Source organism: Hemitrygon akajei, chromosome 1, assembly GCF_048418815.1.
Source record: "Hemitrygon akajei chromosome 1, sHemAka1.3, whole genome shotgun sequence".
NCBI classification, from domain to species: domain Eukaryota; kingdom Metazoa; phylum Chordata; class Chondrichthyes; order Myliobatiformes; family Dasyatidae; genus Hemitrygon; species Hemitrygon akajei.
The window spans coordinates 116,725,303-116,751,221 of record NC_133124.1 but is presented as its reverse complement, the minus strand read 5'-3'; the positions used below and the strand labels follow the sequence as shown (position 1 = coordinate 116,751,221).

General features: G+C 41.5%; 1 protein-coding gene across 1 annotated transcript in view; it reads right to left on the bottom strand.

The window, feature by feature from the left end:
• The window catches only part of galr1a (galanin receptor 1a), a 40,514-nt gene extending 15,018 nt beyond the window's left edge, over positions 1–25,496 (bottom strand). Inside the window, exons 1-2 of the mRNA XM_073071082.1 lie at positions 24,852–25,496; positions 1,800–1,865 (exon numbers count right to left, since the gene is read on the bottom strand). Coding sequence (XP_072927183.1) covers positions 1,800–1,865; positions 24,852–25,496 — 711 coding nt within the window. The remainder of the gene's footprint in view (positions 1–1,799; positions 1,866–24,851) is intronic.
• Positions 25,497–25,919: the final 423 nt, after the last annotated feature.

The following is a 25,919-nucleotide window of genomic DNA, read 5'->3' as shown; positions in this document are numbered from 1 at the left end:
AATAAGAACATCTTTAAAAGACGATGCCTCAAAAGGGTAGCACCCATCATTAAGGACACCCACCACCCAGAACCTGCCCTCTTCTCATTACTATGCTCACAAGGAGATATAGGAGTCTGAAGATACAGACTCAACATTTTAGGAGCAGCTTCTTCCCTTCCAAAATCAGATTTCTGAACGGATCATGAACCCATGAACACTAACTCACTTCTACTCTCTTTTTTCATAACTTAATTATATTTTTATATTTCTTACTGTATCTTATAGTAAGTTTTTATGTATTGCACTATACTACTGCTACAAAACGACACATTTCACAAAATATGTCAGATATAATAAGCCTGAGTCTGAATCTGATTCCTAGACAACTCGTACCATGCCCTTGACCAGAAGAGTTTAAGAGGTAGCAGTTGCAAGACTTCCAACAATGAGACACAGGCGTGTAACAAGGCATACACTGCCAATGTGAGAAACATGTTGTTCTTTCCTTTCAGACTATTAGCTGGTCCCTTATGCATGTTGTCACTCTAGTTTCCAGAAACTGGTTATTAATCTTCACTGTTGTAAGTGTGTCGGTACATCAAGGCTGTGCTCAAGCTGAACGTGTCAATGATTTTCCAGGATCAAAGCAGTGAAGTTAAGTCCTGTCTCTTTTAAATCCACAGCGATTACTTAATCAGCATGAAAGGGCACAATCTAATTAGGTGTTTAAGAAGATGAAAGATTTGATGGTTTCTCTCCAGCTACATTAATTCTTCAGGGTTTCAGGGTGGGCTGGATGATGGGGAGATGAGATTTGAGTAACAGGTGGCTGGGAGATTTTGGAGGATGTGGGCATAACCCTGACATTTAAGACGGGAAACAGGACACAGGAAAGATAAAAACTAAACCCTTCCCCATAATGAGTTGTTAGAGCTGATTCAATTGAAAATTCCAAAAACTGTGAGTCAGAGTTTTATTGAGTATGGATTTTAAAGGTTACAGACCCAAGGTAGGTAGATGTAGCTCAACCATTATCCAAATGAATCATGATAATATTTGAGGGGCCAAATAGCTTTTGTTAGAAATGTTTCGGCCCATGTTGCAGCACTGTGTAATTTTACTATTATTCATCCCTGTCATATTTTTTCATATTTTTCCAGCTTCTTACCTACAAGGAAAGACTGAGATATAGTTACTACTATATCCCTCTACGGAATAAGAGTTTAATTTTCACTATATCCTATTTGCTTTACTCATGAGACAATTCTTTCAAATATTTAAAATAAAACTGCTATTTAATCTGAACAGTCCCTTGGGTTTGAGTCTTAATATTGTTTCTCAGAACTAGTGAGTATAACAACCTACTTCATCGTTATTCTTGAATTAAGTCTATCAAAAACATAATCAGATCTCTCTTTACAGATTTTGTTACTCCATCACCAAGATTTCAAATCACATACAGTCAGTGCTTGTGGAATTTTACACTACATTACAAACAAATGTATATTGATAAAATGGGATGAAATTCAATGAATTTTTATTACATAAAACATAACCAACAATATGCACCAACATGAATCAGTCCGAAGAAGGAACTGAACAAATAAAATCTGATATGGGGCTATTTAAGAACAGATAAGAATGTCTCACTAGATTTTAAGTACCTTTAAGAGAAGGATGTTAGAGGGGGAATTCCAGAGCCTAGGATTTAGGAACCTTAAGATGCAGTCACCATTACTGAGTCAATGGATGTAGTATAGGCCAGAATTGGAAGAGTCCCTAGATGCAGTCTAGATGTTGTCAAAATAACAGCTTACCTTCCTTTTAGATGATTCGGACTTCTTTGAAATATTGCGTAGTTTTTTGCGTAAATGATTCAAGACCTGGAAGCAGTACAGGCAGCATTATAAACCAACAGAGACATCCAGAAGCATCACAAGGATCTTGCAAAACAATATAAAATGAGTTTGAAGCAAAAATATTAGAAATACTCAGGTCAAAAAGTTCAAAGTGAATTTATTATCAAAGTACATATGTGTCATTTTATACTACATTGAGATTTGCTTCCTTGCTGAAGTTTACAGAAAAATAAAGAAATTCAATAGAATTTATGAAAAGCTATAGATAACAAAGACGGCCAGGCAACCAACATGAAAAATGAGACAAAATGTGCAAGTAATAAAAAGTAAGTAAATATCACACACCAAGGTAGTGTATCGGTTAGAACGATGCTATTATAGCTTGGGGCTTTGGAGTTCAGAGTTCAATCCGAGCCTCCTCTGTACATCCTCCCTGTGTAATACATGGGTTTTCTCCAGGTCCTCTTTTTTCTCCCACAGTCTAAAGACGTACCCAGTAGGTTAATTGCTCATTGTAAATTGTCCCATGATGAGATTAGTGTTCAACCAGGGTTATCACGGGTTCTGGGGTGGACCAGCTCAAAGGGTCAGAAGGCCCTATTCCACACTATATCTCTAAATAAACAAATAACCATATAACCATATAACACTTACAGCACAGAAACAGGCCATCTCAGCCTTTCTAGTCCGTGCCGAACGCTTATTCTCTCCTAGTCCCACCTACCTGCACTCAACCCATAACCCTCCATTCCTTTCCTGTCCATATTCCTGTCCAATTTTTTTAAAATGACAATATTGAACCTGCCTCTACCACTTCTACTGGAAGCTTGTTCCACACAGCTATCACTCTCTGAGCAAAGAAGTTCTCCCTCGTGTTACCCCTAAACTTTTGCCCCTTAACTCTCAACTCATGTCCTCTTGTTTGAATCTCCCCTACTCTCAATGGAAAAAGCCTATCCACATCAACTCTATCTATTCCCCTCATAATTTTAAATACCCCCCTATCAAGTCCCCCCTTAACCTTCTACGCTTCAAAGAATAAAGACCTAACTTGTTCAACCTTTCTCTGTAATTTAGGTGCTGAAACCCAGGTAACATTCTAGTAAATCTCCTCTGTACAAATGCTGAATTGTGGAGTCCTTGAAAGTGAGTTTATAGATTGTGGGGTCAGTTCAGTGTTGTGGTGAATGACATTTTCTATGTTGGTTCAGAACCTGATTGTTGTAGGGTAATAACTGTTCCTGAACCTATTGATATGGTACCTTAATCCCCTGTACTTCCTGCCTGATGGTAATAGTGGGAAGAGAGCATAGCCTCAATGGCGGGGGTCACTGGTGATGGATGCTGCATTCTTGCGGTAGTGCTCCTTGTAAGTGTGCTTAATGATGGGGAGTGCTTTGCCTGCTTTGGACTGGGCTGTATCCACCATTTCTGTAGATTTTCCCATTCCTTGGCATTGGTGTTTCCATCACAGGTCACGATGCGACCAGTTAGGATTCTCTCCACTGTGCACCTATAGAAGTTTGTCAAAGTTTTAGATAACATTCTGAATCTACACAAACTTCTAAGAAAGTAGTGGTGTTATTGTGCCTCCTTTGTGATGGCACTTGGGTGCTGGTCCCAGGACAGATCCAGTGATATGGTAACACCAAGGAAATTAATGTTACTGACCCTCTCCACTTTCACTCCCCTAATGAGGACTGACTCATGGACCTCTGGTTTCTTCCTTCTGTAGTGAATAATCGATAGATCAGACAACATATTTATCAGGATACTAATGAAGCAATTCAAGTCAATGACCTTTCATCAGAACGAGACAATGATAGGAGATGACTTAAGACTGCAGCGAATCAAGAAAGTTAATGAACTCCTTCCCCCTTCTCTTGTCTTGTAACCTTAGCCATTTCTTCAATCAATTCATCCTACTTTTCCATGCCTACCTCTCTGTTGTGTACTTAAGATTTAAGAAATGTTTGAATAATCTTATAAACACAGTGCCTATAAAAAGTATTCACCCCCCACCCCGCTCCCCCCCAGGAGATTTTCATGTTTTATTGTTTTACAACGTTGAATAACAGTGGATTTAATTTGGCTTTTTGACACTGATCAACAGAGAAGAGACTCTTTCATGTCAAAGTGAAAACTAATCTCTATAAAGTGAACTGAATTAATTACAAATATAAAACACAAAATAATTGATTGCAAAAGTATTCACCACCCATTAATATGACATACCAAATCATCACTGGTACAGCCAGTTGGTTTTAGAAGTCACCTAATTAGTTAAATAGAGATCTGTTTTTGGAGACCTGTGTGCAGTCAAGGTGCTTCAATAGATTGTAGTAAAAATACACCTGTATCTGGAAGGTCCAACTGCTGGTGAGTCAGTATCCTGGCAAAAGCTACACCATGAAGGCAAAAGAACACTCCAAGCAACTCTGCGAAAAGGTTATTGAAAAGCACAAGTCAGGAGATGGATACAAGAAAATTTCCAATTCAATCAACAAGAAATGGAAATAATATCACACAGCTGTAAATCTGTCCTCAAAAACTGAGTGACCATACAAGAAGGGGACTAGTGGGGAAGCCACCAAGAGACCTATAACAACTCCGGAGCAGTTACAAGCTTCAGGAGCTAAGCTGGGAGAGACTGCGTATACCACAACTGTTGCCAGGGTGCTTCACTAGTCGCAGCTTTATGGGAGGGTAGCAAAGAGAAAGCCACTGTTGAAAAAAATGCACATGAAATTTTGGCTAGAATTTGCCAGAAGGCATGTGGAGGACTCTGAAGTCAGCTGGAATAAGGTTCTATGGTCTGATGAAACCAAAATAAAGCTTTTTGGCCATCAGATTAAGCACTATGTTTGGCATAAACCAAACACAACACATCATTAAAAACACACCATCCCTACTGTGAAGCATGGTGGTGGCTGCATCATGCTGTGGGGATGCTTCAATGCAGCAGGCCCTGGAAGGTTTGTGAAGGTAGAGGGTAAACTGCATGCAGCAAAATACAGGGAAATCCTGAAGGAAAGCCTGTTGCAGTCTGCAAAAGAACTGTGACTTGGGAGAAGATTTGTCTTCCAGCCAAACAATAACCCCAGACATAAAGCTAAAATTACACAGGAATGGCTTAAAAACAACAAAGTTAATGTCCTGGAGTAGCCAAGTCAGAGTCCAGACCTCAATCCAATTGAGAAGTTATGACTGGACTTGAAAAGGGCTGTTCACTCCTGATCCCCATGCAATCTGACAGAGCTTGAGCAGTTTTGTAAAGAAGAATGGGGGAAAATTGCAGTGTCCACATGTACAAAGCTGGTTGAGACCTATCCATGCAGACTCTGGGCTGAAATTGCTGTCAAAAGTGCATCTAATAAATACCGACTTAAAGTGGGTAAATACTTATGCAGTCAATTATTTTGTGTTTTATATTAGTAATTAATTTAGATCACCTTTAGAGATCTGATTTCACTTTGACATGAGAGTCTTTTTCTGTTAATCAGTGTCAAAAAAGCCAAATTAAATCCACTATGATTCAATATTGTAAAACAATGAAACATGAAAACTTCCAAGGGTGAATGAATATTTTTATGGGGGTGTGTGTGTGTGCGTGCGTGCGTGCGTGCGTGCGTGCGTGCGTGCGTGCGTGCGTGCGTGCGTGCGTGTGTGTGTGTGTGTGTGTGTGTGTGTGTGAGATTAAGCATTCTTGTTTTCTTGTTTGATTAAAGAATTCATTTTGCGTTATGTGTATAAATAAGTAAATTGCCTATGTCATCACGCTACCACATTGTAAGTGTGCACCTCACTTAAAGTAAAGACAAAGTCAAACCTGGATTCCCAAACTCTGTGTCTTCCTTTGAATTAATTTCATGTTTTGAGGTTACAAAACATAATACTCTCCATTTCTCCTGATCAATTTTCTGCTTGCATAGAAAAATATTAGTATTTCCATCATCTGAGGTACTTTGCTATTGTCAGAATCAGAATCAGGTATAATATAACTAAAAAATATTCTGTAATTTGTTCTGTGGCAGCAGCACATAATAACAAAAACTATAAATTACAATAAGAACATGAGAAATTCTGCAAATGCCAGAAATCCAAAGCAATACACACAGGATGCAGAAGGAATAAAAAGTCAACATTCAGGCTGAGATCCTTCTTCAGGACTGGAAAGAGGAAGAAGCCAGAATAAAAAGGAAAGGTAAGCGTCAAGAGAGGAAGGTGAGATTCCTAAATTACTGACACCCATCGTAAATTGGGGTCTTCTCTACATTGGTGAGACTCATCATAAATTACGGGACTGCTTCGTCGAGCACTCCTCTACATTGGAGAGTTCTATCATAGAGTGGGGGATCACTTCACCGATCACGTCTGCTCCATCCACCAAAAGCCTTGTGCCATGATGAGACCACAGTCTGCAGGAGGAGCAATACCTTATATTCCATCTGGGTAGCCTCCAACCTGATGGCATGAATATCAATTACTCCTTCTGGTAAAAATATTCACTCCACCTCCCCTCTTTTTCTATTCCTCACTCTGGCCTCTTACCTCTTCTCACCTACCTATCACCTCCCCCTGGGTCCCCTCCTCCTTCCCCTCCCCTACCTTTTTATTCTGGCATCTTTCTCCTTCCTTTCCGGTCTTGAAAAAGGGTCTCGCCCGAAAAGTCGACTGTTTATTCATTTCCACTGATGCTGCCTGAGCGGCTGAATTATAATAAGAATTGTATATAAAAAGAGAAAATTAACTTAAATAAGTAATGCAGAGATAATGTTCAAGGGTTCATTGTCCATTCTAAAACCTGATGGCGGATGGGAAGTTGTTCCTGAAAAGTTGAGTATGTGCCTTCTGGCTCCTGTGCCTCCTCCTTAATGGTAGCAATGAGAAGAGAGCATGCTAGAAGCATGAGAGCACCGGAGTAGTAATTTCTGGATTGCTGCCTGTGCCACATGCCAGTGAGGGTAGAAACAGGATGATTTGGCAGATAAATGTGTGCTGAGAAGCTGGTGCAGGGGGCAGAGCTTCAGGATCTTGGATTATTGCGATCTCTTCTGAGGGAGGTATCACCTGTTTAAAAGTGACGGGTTGCACCCAAACCCAAGGGGGACCAATATTCTCATGGGCAGGTTTGGTAGAGCTGTTGGGGAGTGTTTAAACTAATTTGGCAGCGGGGTGGGAACCAGAGTGATGGGACTCAAGGTAGGACAGATGGTAAAAAAGTAGAGACAGCATGCAGTCAGACTGCCAGGAAGGGCAGGCAAGTGATGGGACTTAGTTGCAGCCTACAGGGTGAGTATCAAAACATTAGGGGTGCAAAATCAAAAAGGGGTAGCAAATACAACACTCAAGGTGATGTATCTCAGTGCGCGGAGTATAAGAAATAAGGTGGATGATCTTGTTGCACTATTACAGTTATGATGTTGTGGCCTTCACTGAATTGTGGCTGAAGGATGGTTGTAGTTGGGAGCCAAATGTCTAAGGTTGTATCAGAGGGATAGGAAGGTAGGCAGAGGAGGAGGTGTGGCTCTACTGGTAAAGAATGCCATCATATTAGTAGAAATATTTGACATAAGATCAGAAGATGTTGAATCCCTGTGGGTTGAGTTAAGATAATGCAAGGGATGTTGATGGCAGTTATATACAGGCTTCCCAACAGTGACTGGGGGGTGGACCACAGGTTACAACAGGAAATAGGAAAGGCAAGTCAAAAGGGCAATGTTATGATAGTCATGGGAGATTTTAACATGCAGGTCAATTGGAAAAATCAGGTTGGTAATGGATCTCCAGAGAGTGAGTTTGTTGAATGCCTAAGAGATGGATTTTTAGAGCAGTTTGTCATTGAGCCTACTATACTGGATTGGGTGTTATGCAATGAACCGGAGGGTATTTGGGAGCTTAAGGTAATAGAACCCTTAGGAACCAGTGAGCACAATACGAATGAGCTCAACTTGAAATTTGATAGGGAGAAAGTAAAGTCTGATGTAGCAGTATTTCAGTGGAGTAAGGGAAATCACCGTGGTATGAGAGAGGAGTTGGCCAAAGGAAACTGGAAGGAGCTGCTGGCAGGGATGTCAGCAGAGCAGGAATGGCATGTGTTTCTGGGAAAAATGACTAAGGTGCAGGACATGTCTATTCCAAAATTGAAGAAATACTCAAATGGCAAAATAGTACAACTGTGGCTGATAAGGCAAGTCAAAGCTAATGTAAAAACAAAAGAAAGGGCCTACAACAAAGTAAAAATTATTGGGAAGGTAGAGAATTGGGAACTTTTTAAAAACCTACAGAGAGCAACGAAGAGTGGGAAAACCTACAGAGTGTGAACAGATGGAATATGAAAGCAAGTGAGCAAATAATATCTAAGTGGATGGTAAAAGCTTTTTCAAGTATTTAAAGAGATGAAAGTGAGTATAGGACTGCTAGAAAATGAGGCAGGAAAATGAGGCAATAAAAATAAGGGCAAGGAGATGGCAGATGAACTAAATGAGTATTTTGCATCAGTCTTCACTGTGGAAGACACAAACAATATGCCTGATATTGTAGTGTGTGATGGAAGAGAAGTGGGTGCAGTCACAATTACAAGAGAGAAGGTGCTCAAAAAGCTGAAAGACCTAAAGGTACATAAGTTACCCAGATCAGATGAACTGCATCCTAGGGTTCCGAAAGAGGTAGCGTTAGACATTGTATTGGCATTAGAAATGATCTTTCAGAAATCATTGGACTATGGCATGGTGCCAGAGGACTAGAAAATTGCAAATGTCACTCCACTGTTTAAGAAAGGAGGAAGGCAGCAGAAAGAAAACTATAGACCATTTAGGCTGACCTCAGTGGTTGGGAAGATGTTAAAGATGAGGTGATGGAGAACTTGGTGACACAGAACAAGATGGTATAAAGTCAGCATGGTTTCCTTCAGGGAAAATTCTGCCTGACGAACCTGTTGGAATTCTTTGAGGAGTTTACAAGTAGGATAGATAAAGGGGATGTAGTGGATGTTGTATATTTGGACTTTCAGAAGGCCTTTGACAAGGTGCCACACGAGGCTGATTACCAAGTTAAGATCCCGTGGTATTACAGGAAAGTTATTAACATGGTTAGAGCATCGGCTGATTGGTAACAGGCAGCCAGTGGGAATAAAAGGATCCTTTCTGGTTGGCTGCCAATGACTACTGGTGTTTCACAGGGGTTGGTGTTGGGGCTGCTTCTTTTTATGCTGTATATAAATGACTTAGATGATGGAATAGATGGCTTTGTTGCCAAGTCTGCAGATGATACAAAGATTGATGGACGGGCATGTAGTTTTGTGGAAGCAGGTTGGATGCAGGTCAGATTAGGAGAATGGGCAGAAAGTGGAAAATGAATTATAATGGTTGAAAATGCTTGGACATGCACTTTGGTAGTAGAAATAAATGTGCAGTCTATTTTCTAAATGGGGAGAAAAGCCAAAACTCTGAGATGCAAAGGGATTTGGGAGACCTTATGCAGAATACCCTAAAGGTTAACTTTCAGTTTGAGTCAGTGGTGAGGAAGGCAAATGCAATGTTAGCATTCATTTCAAGAGGTCCAGAATATAAGAGCAAGGATGTGATGCTGACTCCTTATAAGGCAGTGGTGAGGCATCTCCTTGAGTATTGTGAACAGTTTTGGGTTCCTCATCTTAGAAAAGTCGTGCTGACATTGGAGAGGGTCCAGAGGAGGTTCACAAGGATGATTCGAGGAATGAAAGGGTTATCATACGAGGAACGTTTGATGGCTCTGGGTCTGTACTCGCTGGAATTCAGAAGGATGAGGGGGGGATCTCATTGAAACCTTTCGAATATCGAAAGGCCTAGACAGAGTAGATGTGGAAAGGATGTTTCCCATGGTAGGAGAGTCTAGGACAAGAGGGCACACCCTCAGGATAAAGGGGCACCCTTTCAAAACAGAGATGTGGAGAAATTTCTTTAGCCAAAGGGTGGTGAATATGTGGAATTTGTTGCCATATGCAGCTGTGGAGGCCAGGTCGTTGGGTGTATTTAAGGCAGAGATTGATAGGATTTTGTTTGGATTGGACATCAAAAGTTACGGAGAGAAGGTCAGGAAATGGGATTGAGGAGGAGAAAAAAAGAGGATCAGCCATGATTGAATGATGGAGCAGACTCGATGGACCAAATGGCCTAATTCTGCTTGTATGTCTTATGGTCTTATGCCCTGGGTGACAAAGTGCTTCATGACAGATGCCACTCTTTTAAGGGGTTGCCTATTGAAGGTGACCTGGATGCTGGGAAGGTTTGTGCCCATGAGAGAGCTGGCTGAGCTTACGACTTTCTGAAGCTTTCTCCAATCCTGTGCACTGGCTCTTCCCCCTCCATACCAGGCAGTGATGCAAAAAGTTAGAATGTTCACCATGTAGAAATTTGTCAGCGTCTTTGGTGACATACCAGTTCTCCTCAAACTCCTAATGAAATATAAACAATCCCAAGCCTTCTTTGTAGTTGCATTGATATGTTGGGCCCAGGATAGATCCTGAGATGTTGCCACCCAGGAACTTGAAATTACTCACTCTGTCCACTTCCGATCTCTCGATGAGGACTGTTTTGTGTTTTCTCGTCTTACCCTTTCTAAAGTCTACATTCAGTTTCCTGGTCTTACTGATGTTGAGTGCAAGGTTGGTGCTGCGATACCACTCAACCAGCTGATCTATCTCGCTCCTGTACATCTCATCACCGTCAGAAATTCTGCCAATAATAGCGGTGGCATAAGCAAATTTATAGATGCCATTTGAGCTCTGCCTAGCCACACAGTCATGGGTATATAGAGAGTAGAGCAGTGGGCTAAGCATACATCCCTGAGGTACGGTAGTGCTGATTGTCAGCGAGGAGGAAGTATTGTTTCCAATCTGCACAGTCTGTGGTCTCCCTGTGAGGCATTCGAGGATCCTGTTGCAGAGGGAGGTACAGAGGCCCAGAATTTGGAGCTTGTTGATTAGAACTGGGGTATGATTGTGATGAACACTGAGCTATAATCATAAACTGCAGCCTATTACTCTTGACCAGGTGATTCAAGTCAAGCGCAGAGCCAGTGGGATTGCATTTACTGTGGACCTATTGTGGCAAGAGGCAAGTTACAGCAGGTCCAAGTCGTTGCTTAGGTAGGCGTTGATTCGGGCCATGACCAACTTCTCAAAGCACCTCAACAGTGAGTGCCACTGGATGACAGTAATTAAGACAGCTCACCCTGCTCTTCTTCGGCACTGGTATGATTGTCGTTCTTTTGAAGCAGGTGGATCCTCCAAGTGCAGCAGTGAGAGACTGAAGTTGTTCTTGAACACTCCCACCAGTTGGTTGGTTCGGGTTTCCAGAGCCCTGCCAGGTACACCGTCTGGGCCTGTCGCCTGGTGAGGGTTTATACTCTTGAGAGGTGTTCTGACGTTGGCCTCCAAAACAGACGTCACTGGGTCACCAGATGCTGCAGGGATTCATACAGGTGTAGTTCTCTTTTCCATTTCAAAGCATGCATAAAAGGTATTGACCTCGTCAGAGAATGAAGAATCACAGCCATTCATGATGTTAAGTTTTGCTTTGTAGGAAGTAATAGCCTGTAAACTGTGCCAGTGTTGACGTGCGCCTGAGTCCATCTCTAATCGCAATCAGATTTGCTTTGTTGCCCTTAAAACAGACCTCCATAGATTGTACTTAGACTTCTAGTATATTTCTTGAATGCCACAGATCTATTTCTCAGCAGATTATGAATCTCCAGTTCATCGACAGCTTTTTTTTTGTGTATGACCAGTACATTCATGAAGGTACATTCTCATCCACACAGACCTTCATGACCCTTAACTACTTTTGCATCGTAACGATCAATCAATTTTAAAACTCTGTCAAATGGATCTACAATTGACATAAAATAACCATAAAAATTATATAGGAACACAGCAGGGAATCAAGTTGTTTGACCCAACCAGTTCATACTGATGTTCTCACTCCATTTGAGCTTCCTCCACTAACCCATTAGTGTAACCTCCTCCTCAAATGCTTATCCAGTCTCCCTTTAAGTGTAAAATAAAAACAGCAAATGCTGGAAAAATTCAGCAGATCAAGCAGCATCTGTGGAATTGAAAACAGCGTCTCAGGACAAAAACTCAGTTCTTCTAGCATTTTTTTTTAATTTCAGTTTTTATGAGGGTACAGAAGTTTAACAGGATGCTGCCTGGATTAGAAAGTATAAGTTATAAGGAGAGGATATACAAACTCAGGTTCTTTTCTCTAACATGGAGTATAAAGAGAGAGGTTTTAAAATTACAAGAAACATAGGTAGGGCAGACAGCTAGAATCTTGTTCCCAATAGAAATGCCAAATACTAGATGGTGTAGTTTTAAGGTGAGAGAGAGAAAGTTGAAATGGGATGTGTGGGGAAAGTTTTGATTTTTTTTTAAACACAGAGAGTGGTAGAAGCCAAGAACAGCTTGTGCATGTGGTATTGGAAGCAAATACTATATATTGAGCTATGGAAGACACTTTTGATAGGCACATGAATATGCAGAAATTTGAATCAAGTGCAGGCAAAAGGGATTAGGTTAATGTGGCATCGTGCTCGGCTCAGGCATTGTGGTCTGGTCCTGTCCTGTAATATTCTCTATTTCAGACTTCTGGTATCTGCAGCTTTTTTTTGATTTTCACAGCCTTAAATAACCTTTGCTTCAAGTATTCCCTGTGGGAGCATGCCCAGCATTCTCACTGATCTTTGAATAAAGATGTCTCTTGTGAATTGCCTTGTGGATTTTCTTACATCAATGGCCTCTGGTTTACTCTTTCCCATGTTCTCTTTTTGTATCCACTCTGCCAAAGCCTTTCATCATATTAATGACCTCTATTAGTTTACGATTCAACTTTCTGTTTGCAAGATAAAATAAACCCAGCTTGTTCATCTTTTCATGATGTGTGTAACTTTGCATTTCTGTTATCAGCCTTGTAAGCCTTCTCTGTACCATCTCCAGTGACTCCATATCCTTTTTAATGATGATCTGGAATGTGTGTAAGATTACAATGATCTAATCAGGATCCAATACATCTTTCCCAATCTCAATTTTATCCCTCTAGAAATAAAATCCAAATAACATACACAAAATGCTGGAAGAACTCAGCAGGTTAGGCAACATCTATTGAAATGAATAAACACTTGACATTTTCGCCCAAGAGTCTTTTTCAGGACTGAGAAGGGAGGAGGTTTATAGACTTAATGGCTCACATCACATCAAATGATGTGTATATTTCAACTTCAGGATGCCTCTGTTCCCCTATCCTAGCTGTCTTCCTCCTACCTGTATACAGGCAGAGAAAAAAGCAAGTCTCCAGAGATAAGGACAACAGAGAGGTGGTCATGGGAGGCAGAAGAGAGGCTACAGATTACTTCAAGTCAGTAGATTGGGCCATGTTCAAGGACTGTATAAAAACGGTTGTAAACGAGTGTGTCCTCACAAAATCATTCAGAGTCTTCCCCAAACCATAAGTCTTGGCTGAACCATAAGATCCACAATCTGCTCAGAGCCAGATCAGTAACTTTCAGGTCTGGCAACTAAATTAAAACAAGAGGTCCAAGTATGATTTCCGGAAAGCTATTTCACGACTGAAGTAGCAATTTTGGACCAAACTTAAATCACTGAAGGATGCTCAAAAGGGGGGACATCACGTGATGACGTAGGATCGAGACGCAGGGACCCAGCTCTCCCGTAAAAAGTTAATAAATTAATGTTTAAATGAAGAAAAGTTAGTCAATACTCTCTAAAAGTTGCTTATAAACGACTCCGGACTGTGTCAAGCTATGCCTCAAGGAAAGAAGATGAAGAAAACTAATACCGGGAAGACTACGCAAGTTGGAACAAGAGCGAGGCCCACGTCTACCGAGGAGCCGCGATCTCAGGTACATTGTATCGCCGGTGATACTGAACAGGAGATGGTGGCAACGCTTGCCACTTCCAAAGGAAAAAACCATCGTGAACTGCGCAAACGCGAAGGATGGAGCATGCACAAACAGGAACAAAAAGAACTACAAAGCCCAGCTACCACTGCAACTGAAAGTGATAGCGAATCGGAGGGAGAGTCAAATCTCTCGGAAGGATCAGCTGAAGGAGGTAAAAGTCCTTCTAGAAATATAGAAAAGACTTTGAGGCAAATAATGCGTAAATTAGACACATTAAAAGTAATTAAAAATAACCAAAAAAAACTCGAAAAAAAAATGACCAATATGGAGACTATGCTTGATAAAATGACAAAGAGACAGGAAAAAATGGAAAAAAGAATTACGGACTTGGAAACTACAACGGAAGACATGGTTGAAAGAATGGACAAAATGGAAAAGGAAAATACTGCTTGGACATCAGAAAGAAAACAATTTATGGAAAAAATTGATAAGCTTGAAAATCTCAGTAGACGAAACAATATTAAAATTGTTGGACTTAAAGAAGATATAGAAGGAGAAGATCCAATAAAATTTTTTCAAAAATGGATCCCTAAAAAATTGAAAATGGAAAGAGAAACTCCAATTGAGATTGAATGGGCGCATAGATCTTTAAGGTCAAGACCTCGAGCTGACCAAAACCCACGATCAATTTTGATAAAATGCTTACGATACCAAGACAAAGAAAAGGTCCTGAAGGCCGCTGCCCAAAGTGCCAAAAATAGAAACGGGCCACTGATGATAGCAGGGAAACCAATTCTTTTTTATCCTGATATAAGTTATAACCTGTTGAAGAGAAGGAAGGAATTTAACCCAGCGAAAAAAGCCTTATGGGAAAAGGGTTATAAATTTACAATGCGTCATCCAGCAACACTGATAATTTTTTTGGAGGACGGAAAATTTTTTTTTTCCGACTATCGAAAAGCGGAGGAGTTTGTACAAGAACTTCCATCTATTCGCTAACTACACATAGAGGTTTCCAAACGTAATGGATTAAAGATGAAGATAGACCCAAGGAACAGAAGTGATGGACATTTATGGATATTACAGAAGAGAAAAGCAAAATTTTAGAAATACTAAATGAGAATAGTATTTTTTTTTTCTCTTCTTATACATATACTTTTTTATGTTGCGGGGGAGCTGGGAGGCTGTGGATCGGTTACTGCGGGATTCACGTGTGTAATCATGGCGGTTGCCATGACCCGTACAGCAGAGGGGGGTAATGTTGTGTCTTTTTTCCACAACATTAGTAGGGGGGTATTTTTTTTTTCCTTTATATTTTAATTTTTTTCTATCTTTTTGCCTGGATGAATGGTGGGGACACACATAGCAACATGGAGACTTTTATAAAGATTTCCCAGGATACCACGAAAGTGGAAAGATTAGGTATTATTATAGATTGAAAAGAAAAAGAACTTTAACATATATTTTAAAAAAAAATGAGAACTCCGTGGAGCATGTGGGGATCTTCCAACATCCAGGCATTCCCTTTTTTTTTCTCTTTCTTATTTTCTTAATAGGGATGTTAGGGGGGAGGGGTTAAGGGGAGGGGGCTGGGTAACACTTTTTTTTCATGCACATTTATTCTGTAACAATTTGAAAACAATAAAAAAAGTTTAAAAAAAAAAGGATGCTCAAAAGCTGTGGCAAGGCTTGAATGCTATCACCTCCTACAAATTGAAACCAAGCGACATAGGCGACACCAAGCCTTCACTCCCAAATCAACTCAATGTCTGTTATGCTCACTCTGACCATCAAAACATGGAGGCACCTTCACAAACTCACACAAACCCCAATAACCCTGTGGTTTCTGAGGCTGATGTGAGAGCGTTCTTCAGGAAGATAAACTCACAGAAAGCATCCTGTCCAGATGGGGTATCTAGTTGCGTATTAAAGACTTGTGCTGATCGACCAGCTGGAATTTTCACCAATATTTTTAAACCCTTCCATTAGTAGTCTAAATTACCCACCTGCTTTAAGCAGGCTTCAATTATACCAGTGCCTAAGAAGAACATGGTAACATGACTCAATGACTAACATCCAGTAGCACTTACATTCACTGTGATGAAGTGCTTTGAGAGGTTGGTGATGAAACACATGAACTCCTGGCTGAGAAGTGACTTGGATCCAATCCAACTTGCCTGCCGTCACAACAGGTCAACAGCAGATGCCGTTTCATTGGCTCTTCACTCAGACCTGGAACATCTGGACAGTGAGGATGCTCTTCATTGACTATAGGGCGGCATTCAGTACCATCACCCCTCAAAACTAATCAATAAGCTTCAAGTCCTAGCCTTCCTTCCTTCTTGTTTTACGGCAGTTGGGACCCAGCTTAATGGTGCATTACTGCCACCTTCTGCTCCAGAGTGTGGATCAGACGATAGACTTACATTCTAAATCCCTTCACCCATTCACACACACATACCCTAATCTACAATTTATCCTTCCTTCTTTGGCCATCCTAGTACCCTACTCCTGCTTATCCATCATATCCTATAGAAAAAACCCCTGTATCTCTTAAGAATGCTAACCTGACCTGTGCCCTCTCACCCATGCCCAGTAACCCTTTTAATGTGAATTCCTGTACTCCCAATTCCCTTAGATTAATTCTCATCGTCTCTCCCTGTATCCCATATTTCCTGCAACTCAGAATTACATGTTCTACTGACTCCTCTTCCTGACATTCCTCACACAATCCTGTCTGGTGTCTCCTTATCATTTTCAATGTTTTGTTTAGTGCACAGTACCCCAGCCTTAACCTAGTCCACACAGTTTCCTCTCTTCTGTACCCACTGCCTACCCTAGTACCTGTAACCCTCTTGTATTTGATATAAATGCCTCCCTTTCCCCTCTCTGTCCCATCTTTCTTGCCACATTTGGATGATTTTTTCCCAGATAACACACTTAGCCTCTGCTTTGCTGATACCATTGTGCATTTCTATATTTTCTTTCTTTAACACCCTCTTTGCCAACTCATCCACCCTTTCATTCTCCTTCACCCCTACATGAGCTGGAACCCATAGAAATTTCACCTGACCTCCCTGATTTGCAACTCTTGTGACTGATTGAAGGACTTCATAAAGTACATCTTGCCAGCTGCTTGAGTGAAAAGACCTTAAACTTGCTAGAACTGGGGATGAATCTGAGCATATCAACACTTTGACTAGTCTAGCTTTCTCCACCCATCGCAACACAACCAACACTGCCAACATCTCCACAGTATACACTCCTAACTTAATAGATGTTCTTCTGCTGATTCCAATTTCTTTTGCCGGTATAACCACCCCAAACCCTGTCACACCTGTTTCAGGTTCCTTAGCACCAACCATATAAATCTGAGTATAACCACTATACTTTTCCATCACATGATAGTTAAATGCACTTACAAAATCAGTTTTATATTTTCCTTTACTTTTTACCTCTAACAAATCCAGTCTGTGTCAGGCCATACCAGCTTCCATGGAGCTACATCTGGATAAACTACTGAAGGACTTATCCTTAGATCAAACACTCCACATTCTTTAGCAATATCATTCCCTACCCGACTAAAGTTATCCCTCTGAAACCTCCCATTCTCCCAGCACTCCTGCAACACTCCTTTTGCAGAGTGAGAATCATTGTGCCCCTGCAAATTAGCCCGGTAGTTTGCCATCAGTTGCTTCCTTCTTAGTTCCAAAGGCATTGCTCCCAATTCTACCTGTAGGGCTAATACTGGTGATGTTTTAAAAGCCTCATTGCACACTATCAAAACCTGAGCCTGAATCACATCCAGTTTCCTTATAAGAGACTTAACTGCTGATCCATATGCCACGTTTTCATAGTCCAACACAGATCTTACTAAAGTCACATACATTCTCTTCAATGCTGAACAACTTGCTCCCCCATTCCCTACCAGTCAAACATCTCATCACGTTTATTACTTTTTTACATTTCTCCTTAACTTTCCTGATATGGTCTGCCCATGTTAACCGTGAATCAAATGTAACTCCCAGAAATTTAAATGATCCAACCCTTTCTAATTCTATCCCACACATCCTTATCTTCTTCCCTACCTCAATTCTTTTCCTGGTGAAAATTACAGTTTGAGTTTTTTCTACCGAAAATCTATGAACGACGCCTGTGGGAGAAGTATGGGGAATGATTAAGAGGATGGGAAGAGAGAGAAGGGAATGGGAATATCCAATGATGATATCTGAGAAGGAAGCAGCAGTCTCCAGTAGGGATAAGGCTGAGATCATGGCCAAGTCATTTGTGAAAATACACAGTTCAGAAAATTTGGCTGCAGAATGGAGAAGGAGTAGAGAAAGAACAATGAGTCAACACCCAGGTGTGTTAAACAGGAGGGAAGAAACTGATGAAATAATTGATGAACCATTTACGTTAGCAGAGATGGTGAGAGCAATAAAGGAATCGAGACCAACCTCCCCAGGGAAAGATCTGATATGCTATATTATGCTAAAAAATCTAGGAGAAGGAGCACTCTTGAAGTTGCTGCATCTTTACAACAGAGTGTGAGAGGAGGGAAGATTACCAAGTGCATGGAAAGAAGCAGAAGTAATTCCAATAAGGAAACCTGGCAAGGATCCGTCAAAACCCACTTGCTACAAGCCAATTGCATTAACATCAAATATATGCAAGATAATGGAAAGTCCTAGCCTTAATATCTCTTTGTATGTCTGGATCCTCGATTTCCTCACCTGTAGACCTCAGTCAATTCAAATTGGCAATGTCCCACAATGTCCCTCAGGAGACATGCACCACAAGGCTGCATGCATACCCCCCGCTTTACTCACTTTCTACGTAGGATTGTAAGGCTAAGCACAACTCCAATGCCAGGTTTAAGTTTGTCGGACACCACTGTCACTAAGGTTGAAAATCAGTCTGAGTGGTGCCACAACAACAACCTCTCACTCAATGTCAGCAAAGCAAAGGTGAATATTATTGACCAGGAGGAGGAAACCGGAGATCCATGAGACAGTCCTCATTGGGGGATCAGAGGTGGAGAGGGTCAGCATTTTTAAATTCCTCAGTGTTATCATTTGAGTGGATCTGTTCCAGGTCCAGCACATAAGTGCCATTATGTAGAAAGCACCTCTAATTTCTTAGAAGTTTGCGACGATTCAGCATATCATCTAAAACTTTGACAAACTTCTATAGATGTGTGGTGGAGAGTTTATTGCATCACAGTCTGGTATGGAAACACGAAAGCCTTTGTATGGAAAATCCTATGAAAAGTAATGGATATGGCCGAGTCCATCACAGGTAAAGCTCTCCCTGTCATTGAGCACATCTACATGTAGTGCTGCTGCAGGAATGGAGCTTCCATCATCAAGGCTCCCCACCATCCAGGCTTTGCTCTCTTCTCTCTGCTGCCATCAGGTAGGAGGTGCAGGAACCTCACGATCCACGTTGCCAGGTTCAGGAACAGTTATTACCCTTCAGCCATCAGTCTCTTGAACAAAAGGGGATGAATTCATTCAACTTCAATTAGCCCTTCACTGAACTGGACTCTTCATCTCATGTTCTCGATATTTGCTGCCTTTTTGTTTATTATTATTTCTTTTTGCTCTTTCTTTCTGCAGTTACACAGTTTGTTTTTTGCACGGGAGTTACTGTCTGCACTGTTGGGTGTGGTCTATCATTGATTCTATTGTGTCTCTGATACTTACTGCAATTGCCCATAAGAAAAGGAATCTCAGGGTTGTATACGGTGACATATTTGTAATTTGACAATAAATTTAGTTTGAACTATCCCACAAAGACTTTCAAACTCCAAGTAATAATCAACCTCTACTCTTCTCACCAAAAAGCACTACGTCATTTACCTTTGACTTACAGTTGCCCTTTATTTGCTCCTTCTGCACATTAACTGCATTTATTGCAAGATATACTTTACGGATAGGACAGGGTTAGAGGGATCAGCTTGGCTGGCTATCTTGACTGACTTGGACAGCTTGAGCCAAAGGGCCTGTTTCTGTGATATGCTACTCTATGACTGTATGTAACAAACATCATTTACACTGATGGTTGTGGAGAGAGAAGCCCCAAAGTGCTGATCTGCAAATAATTTCTCAGTTTGCTGACCCTGAAAGTCACGTTATCAGTTGCGACATTCACTATTTTCAGATCAGGGAGCCATTGCACACTAATGGGTTTACAAAAGCAAAGATCGTGGAATATAATTTGATACCATATTGCATACCAGATGCTGCCTTGGTTAGAGGGTATGATCTGAAAGAAAAGGTTGGAAAACTTAGGTTGTTTCCTCTAAAGTGTTGGAGGCTGAAGGGAGAACTGACAAAAGTTGATACAATTATGAGAGCTATAAATATTGTAGACAGGATCGCCTTCACAGAATAGAAATGGTAAATACTAGCAGACATGCGTTTAAGTTAAGAGGGGGATTGTTTAAGTGTTTTAACTTAAGTACGAGACGTGTTTTTTTTAAGAGAGCGGTAGATGACTGAAACAGGCTGCCATTTGTAGTGGTGGATGCCAATAGGATAGGAGTGTTTAAGGGGTTTTTGGTTAAGTACATGAATATGTAAGCGATGGAGGGACAGGAATCACATACAGGCAGAAGACATTTAGTTTAATCTGACACCATGTTCAGCACAGATATTGTCGACCTGTTTCTGTACTGCTCTGTTTTATACTCCATGTATACATAAGAATATTAGCCAGTAACTTTCCCATTCTTATACAAAACCCTGCATTGTTTGATATGCTAGCTGCATCATGACATACAAGACACAAAAAGGATGTATTAATATTATAATTCATCTAAAGCTGCACAATCAGTGATAGAAGCTTTCTATGAGGTTCATGATTTTAAGTTGAGTTGATGAACTCCAATAAAAAGAGGGAAGCTCTATCAGTCAAAAGCAATGATTACAGACTGTAAGCATTTTAACACACCGTGTTAAATCAGACTTGGGGAGAGTCTAATGCAGGGACAAGGGATTGTTTCAATCACACTTTCAATAACGATTCCTCAATTCAAGCATCCGGAGTGGGCACTGCTGCAGAAACTGACACTGAAATGAAACATAGTGTTTCTTTTATACCTGGGTGTCTAAGGTGGTAAATCTACAATGAGAATCTCATCTGAGATCTTGCCAGTTATCTTGATGATAATCCAAGAAAAGCTACAGCTATACAATCAAAACAAATGTGACTACAGTACTGCACTTAAGCACCTTTGACAGCACAGATAGAGAGAATTGGTTAGAAGGAAGATTGCAACCGGGGTGCAGAGATTAGGAATAACCACCAAATAAAATAATGAGGGAGGTGAGGAAAATTGTTTTGTGTCAGTAATTTGGAATGCATGCCCAGGGGGCATATTCAGGTATCAGAGGGACTTTGATTTAGTCTTATATTTGTTAGGCAGTGGGAAAGAGAAGTAATTGTTATCTCTACTAGTGATTTAGTACAGTCACGAATAACCAAACACCCTCCTTCTATGCTGTCTGAATGTTTTTTTGAAGGGATGTTAAACTCTGAGCATTCCCACGTAGAAAATAAAAGAGTAACACAAAAACGCTGGAAAACTTTGGTGAGTTTGAGAGTATCTATGGAGGAAAATGGACAAGGTTTCAGGTGAAATCCATGATTCTACATCTGCATTCGCTTGCATCACCAAAGGATAATTCAACAAATGTCTCACAGATCCACTCCCTCACTGTGCGATAAACACTGGTTCTAAACTCATTGGATTATTTCCATAGAAAACATGAAGGTGTTTCCATAAAGCACAGAGTGAACTATTGCCCAGTCCTTTCATGTGAAGGATAATTCAGCAAAGTCCTTCCCACCACCATCCACCTATCCAAAAGCAACACATCACCCTGCTGCTTCAATCTACAGAGGAATTAAAAAGGCAGAGCATTTAAACCAGGTTTTGGGTTGAATCCTAACTGTTTTCTTGTCTTTCCCATCACTACCTGAATGCACTGGGCTAGAAATTCCTTTCAGTTAGCAGTACAAAACAGCATTGGACAGGACTTCAATTGTAGGATTATTTGAAATGGAAGGGGCAGAGGGAAGTCATTCAGACCAAGGGATAGCTACCTTGCCGACTCTCGCTTCCCTGCTCTAAGTGTGTGCCTTGCAGGTTATCACACATCAAAGAGTTCATTCAAATGTCACACGGGTTTCTGCTCCACCACATGTTCTAGACCAGGGGTGTCAAACTCACTTTAGGTCACGGGCCGGATTGAGCAAAATGCAGCTTCATGCGGGCCGGATCAGTCGGACGCGTGCGAACGCAGCTTTCGTTGCCTCCGTTTTTTCAGCCTGCTCTCATGTGTCTCAGTCTCTGCTATGACTGCAAAGTGTTTCACTTTACAAATTCCGTTTCTTATGAAGAAGACTGCCGAGCAAGACTGCCGAATAAACACTAAAAACCCTGAAAATCTGGTACCTGAATAAACTCAGCATTAGCCATATCATACACCATAGGCGCTTCGATTACTGGGGCCAGCTTTAATAGTAATTAGATATTATCTCGCGGGCCAAAGATAATTCCCCCGCGGACAGGATTTGGCCCGCGGGCCTTGAGTTTGACATATATGTTCTAGACACTCCTCTCCATTTTCCTCATCTCCCCTCCAGTCCTTCTCTCAGTCCCTTTACAAAGCTCCAGTCTACCTCAATGCTGCAAGGTAACATTGCCTCTAAATCCTCACTGGTAGCTTGACAAAGTGACATTGCTTCATGGTGAAGCTAGATAATGAGCTTTAGCTCAGCTACATGACACTGAGCAAAGTGGATCAAGGGAGTGTTATGGTCTGTCCAGGTCTGATCTCCATTTGACGATTTGAGAATGGTGGCAAGTAGCTTATCTCTGAGTTGATCATGTTCTCCCTATGCCAGGATGAATTTATTGAGTAAACCAGTTGATCATGAGGAGGGCAGCAACTTTTACTTCACCCATCATTACTGCTTCCATTGACAATACCTTTTCTTGTTTCTCAGCTCAACCTCCTGTGGCCAACCATCCTATTCTATAGTCAGCAAACACGAGTTCAGTCGAAACAGTCTTACCCGACTCAGCAACCAAGAATGCTTCATGGTTAATTAATAAATCTGATTTTCAAACACCTCCAGGGGCTTGCACCCACCCACTCTCTCACAATTACCACTCTCTTAAAGCTCTCTAGAATTGGCACTTCTCCAAATTCTGGCCTCTTCTTCACTGCAAAATATAGGCTCTTCACCAATCACAACCAAGCTAAACCTTTGAGTTCTCACTTGAAGTTACTGTCTATTTAAGATTCTCTTTCATGCCTCTTTCTTTTATCAAGCTTTTGCTCATTACACCTAATACTCTTTAAGTGGCTTAGTGTCCAATTCCTTTGTTTGATAATGCAAACTTGATACAAATTTGAATGTTTTAATTACAGAGGAGCATGGGATTTAAATGTCATCCCCTCAAAGCTAATCAATAAGCTTCAAGACCTTTTCTTCGATACCGCTTTGAATTAGATCCTCGATTTCCTCACTTGAAGACTCCAGACAGTTTTGATTGGCAACATCTCCCCCACAATCTCCATCAGCACAGGTGCACCCCAAGGCTGTGTCCTTAGCCCCCTGCTCTATTTGCTTTACACTTGTGAGCGCAGTTCCAATGCTGTATTTAAATTTGCTGATCACACCACTGTCACAGGCCAAATCAAAGGTGGTGACAGATCAGCATATAGGAGGGAGATTGAAGATCTAGCTCAATGGTGCCACAACAAAATCCTCTCATTCCATGTCACAAAAACCAAGGAGCTGATTATTGACTTCAGGAGGAGGAAACTAGAAATCCACGAGCCAGCCTTTGCTGGGGGATCAGACATGGAGAGGGTCAGCAAATTTAAATTCTTCAGTGTTATCTTTTCAAAGGACCTGTTCTGAGCCCAGCACAAAAGTGCAATTACAAAGAAAGCAGGGCAGCGACTCTTCTTCCTTAGGAGTTTGTGAAGGTTCGACATGACACCTATAACTTTGACGAACTTCTATAGATGTATGGTGGAGAGTATATTGACGGCTATACCATAGCTTGGTATGGAAGCACCAAAGCCCTTGAACAGAAAATCCTACAAATGTAGTGGATGCAGCCCTGTCCATCAGGGTAAAATCACTCCTCACCACTGAGCACATCTACATGAAGCACTGTTGCGGGAAAACAGCATCTATCATCAGGGACCCCACCGCCCAGGTCATGCTCTCTTCCCACCGCTCCCTTCAGGGAGAAGGCACAGGAGCCTCATAACTCACATGTTCGGGAACAGTTATTGCCCTTCAACCATCAGACTCTTGAACCAAAAGGGATAATTTCACTCAACTTCACTTGCCACATCATTGAACTGATCCCACAACCTATGGACTTACACGGAACCTTCATTTCATGTTCTCAATATTTATTTCTTATTTATTTATTATTGTTATTTCTTTCTTTTTGTATTTGCACAATTTGTTGTCTTTTGCACAATGGTTGAACACCCAAGTTGGTGTGGTCTTTCATTAATTAATTCTATTATGGATTTAGTGAGTATGCCTGCAAGAAAATGAATCACAGGGCTGTTTATAGTGACATGTATGTACTTTGATAATAAATTTATTTTGAACACTGTATCTGTGCTACTCTATCAGCCAGCCCTGTAGGCTCTTCAACCACATACCTTGTTGCAAGTGCAACATTTACCTACAGTGAATTCCAAACTGCCTATTGCATTATACTGGGAGGTGATATGGGTTTTTAACTCCTTATAACTACTTACATCAAATGCTTATCTATAATTCATGTTAATATATAAGTTACTGTTAATTGAAGTTTGCCCTTATCCTGCAATCAAATTCGAGTTTGTTGTCAAGTATATGTATGCAGAGGCACAATACAAAACTTATGACAGTATCACAGGCAAATAGCATCAGGTACGCAATATTCACATGGAAAATAGAAACTAAACATAAATTTTACACAATTGTGCAACACGAGAACAAAACTGACCATTGCAGTGCACAGTGGCCAGAATGGTCAGAGTGTTGCTATAGTGAGCTAGTGCCTTGAGCAATCCCAGGACTTACCTTGGCGTAGCAATAGCAGATGAGGAGCAGGGGCAGCAGGTAGCCAACCACGAAGGTGGCCACCTTGTAGATTTGTCTATGAAGGAGGACAGTCCACAAATCCCAACAGAAGGGGCCTTGGCCATTGATGTGCAGTACGACGCGGTAGTAAGCTTCAGGCGACGCGGCAGCCAAAGACAGCAGCCAAATGAGCAGGACCCCCGCGACCGTGTGCCTGGCCACCCGAATGCAGGAGGACTTCCTGGAGTGGACGATGGCAATGTAGCGATCGACTGCCATGGCCGCCAGAGAGAAGATGCTGACCAGCATTGACACGGTAAAGAAGTAGTGGACGAACTTGCAGAGGAAGCGCCCGAAGACCCAGTGCGGCAGGAAATAGTAGGTGGACTGGAACGGGATGCAGAAGAGTAGGTAGGACAGGTCAGCGATGCTGAGGTTGAGGATTAGGATGTTGGTGGTGCTAAGAGGCTTGCGCGGGGAACTGCGAGCCAACACCGTGATGACTAGAGAGTTGCCCAGGACCCCGAGGCAGAAGATAAGGCTGAAAATGGGGATGATGATGTACCCGTCCGTGCCGATCTGACTGCCTCCTCCCGCAGCTTCCACGCTCTCGTTCAACCCCGGACCGCTCTGGTTCAGATCCATCCCCGTACCTGTAGATTAAACAAACTAGCAATAACAGTATCGTTAATGCCTACAGCACTTCCAAGCTTTTGTGGGGTTTTTTCCCGCTTTGCACCAGGAAGGCTTTGCAAAGTTGTTCGAAGTCGGTGCGCTCGACGACAAGTTAAATTACCCCTGTTTAATTACGTATCCGATTTAGACGCAAACCCCCGCCTCCCCATCACCACCACCTAAATGGCTGGTTACCCCTTTTAAATTCACTCGTCTCCTCCGACTCTGCCGCGACTTCACTGCTGCCTCTAGTTCCAAGCAGTTTTGATTTGCGTTGTTTCACCCTCCCAGAAGGTTCATCTACTCCCTCCTCTCTGTAAGTCTGTTCCTGGGGTTTGCAGTCACAGAGCGAAGTGATTGATATTTGCACAGACTCCTTTAAAGAGGATGGTA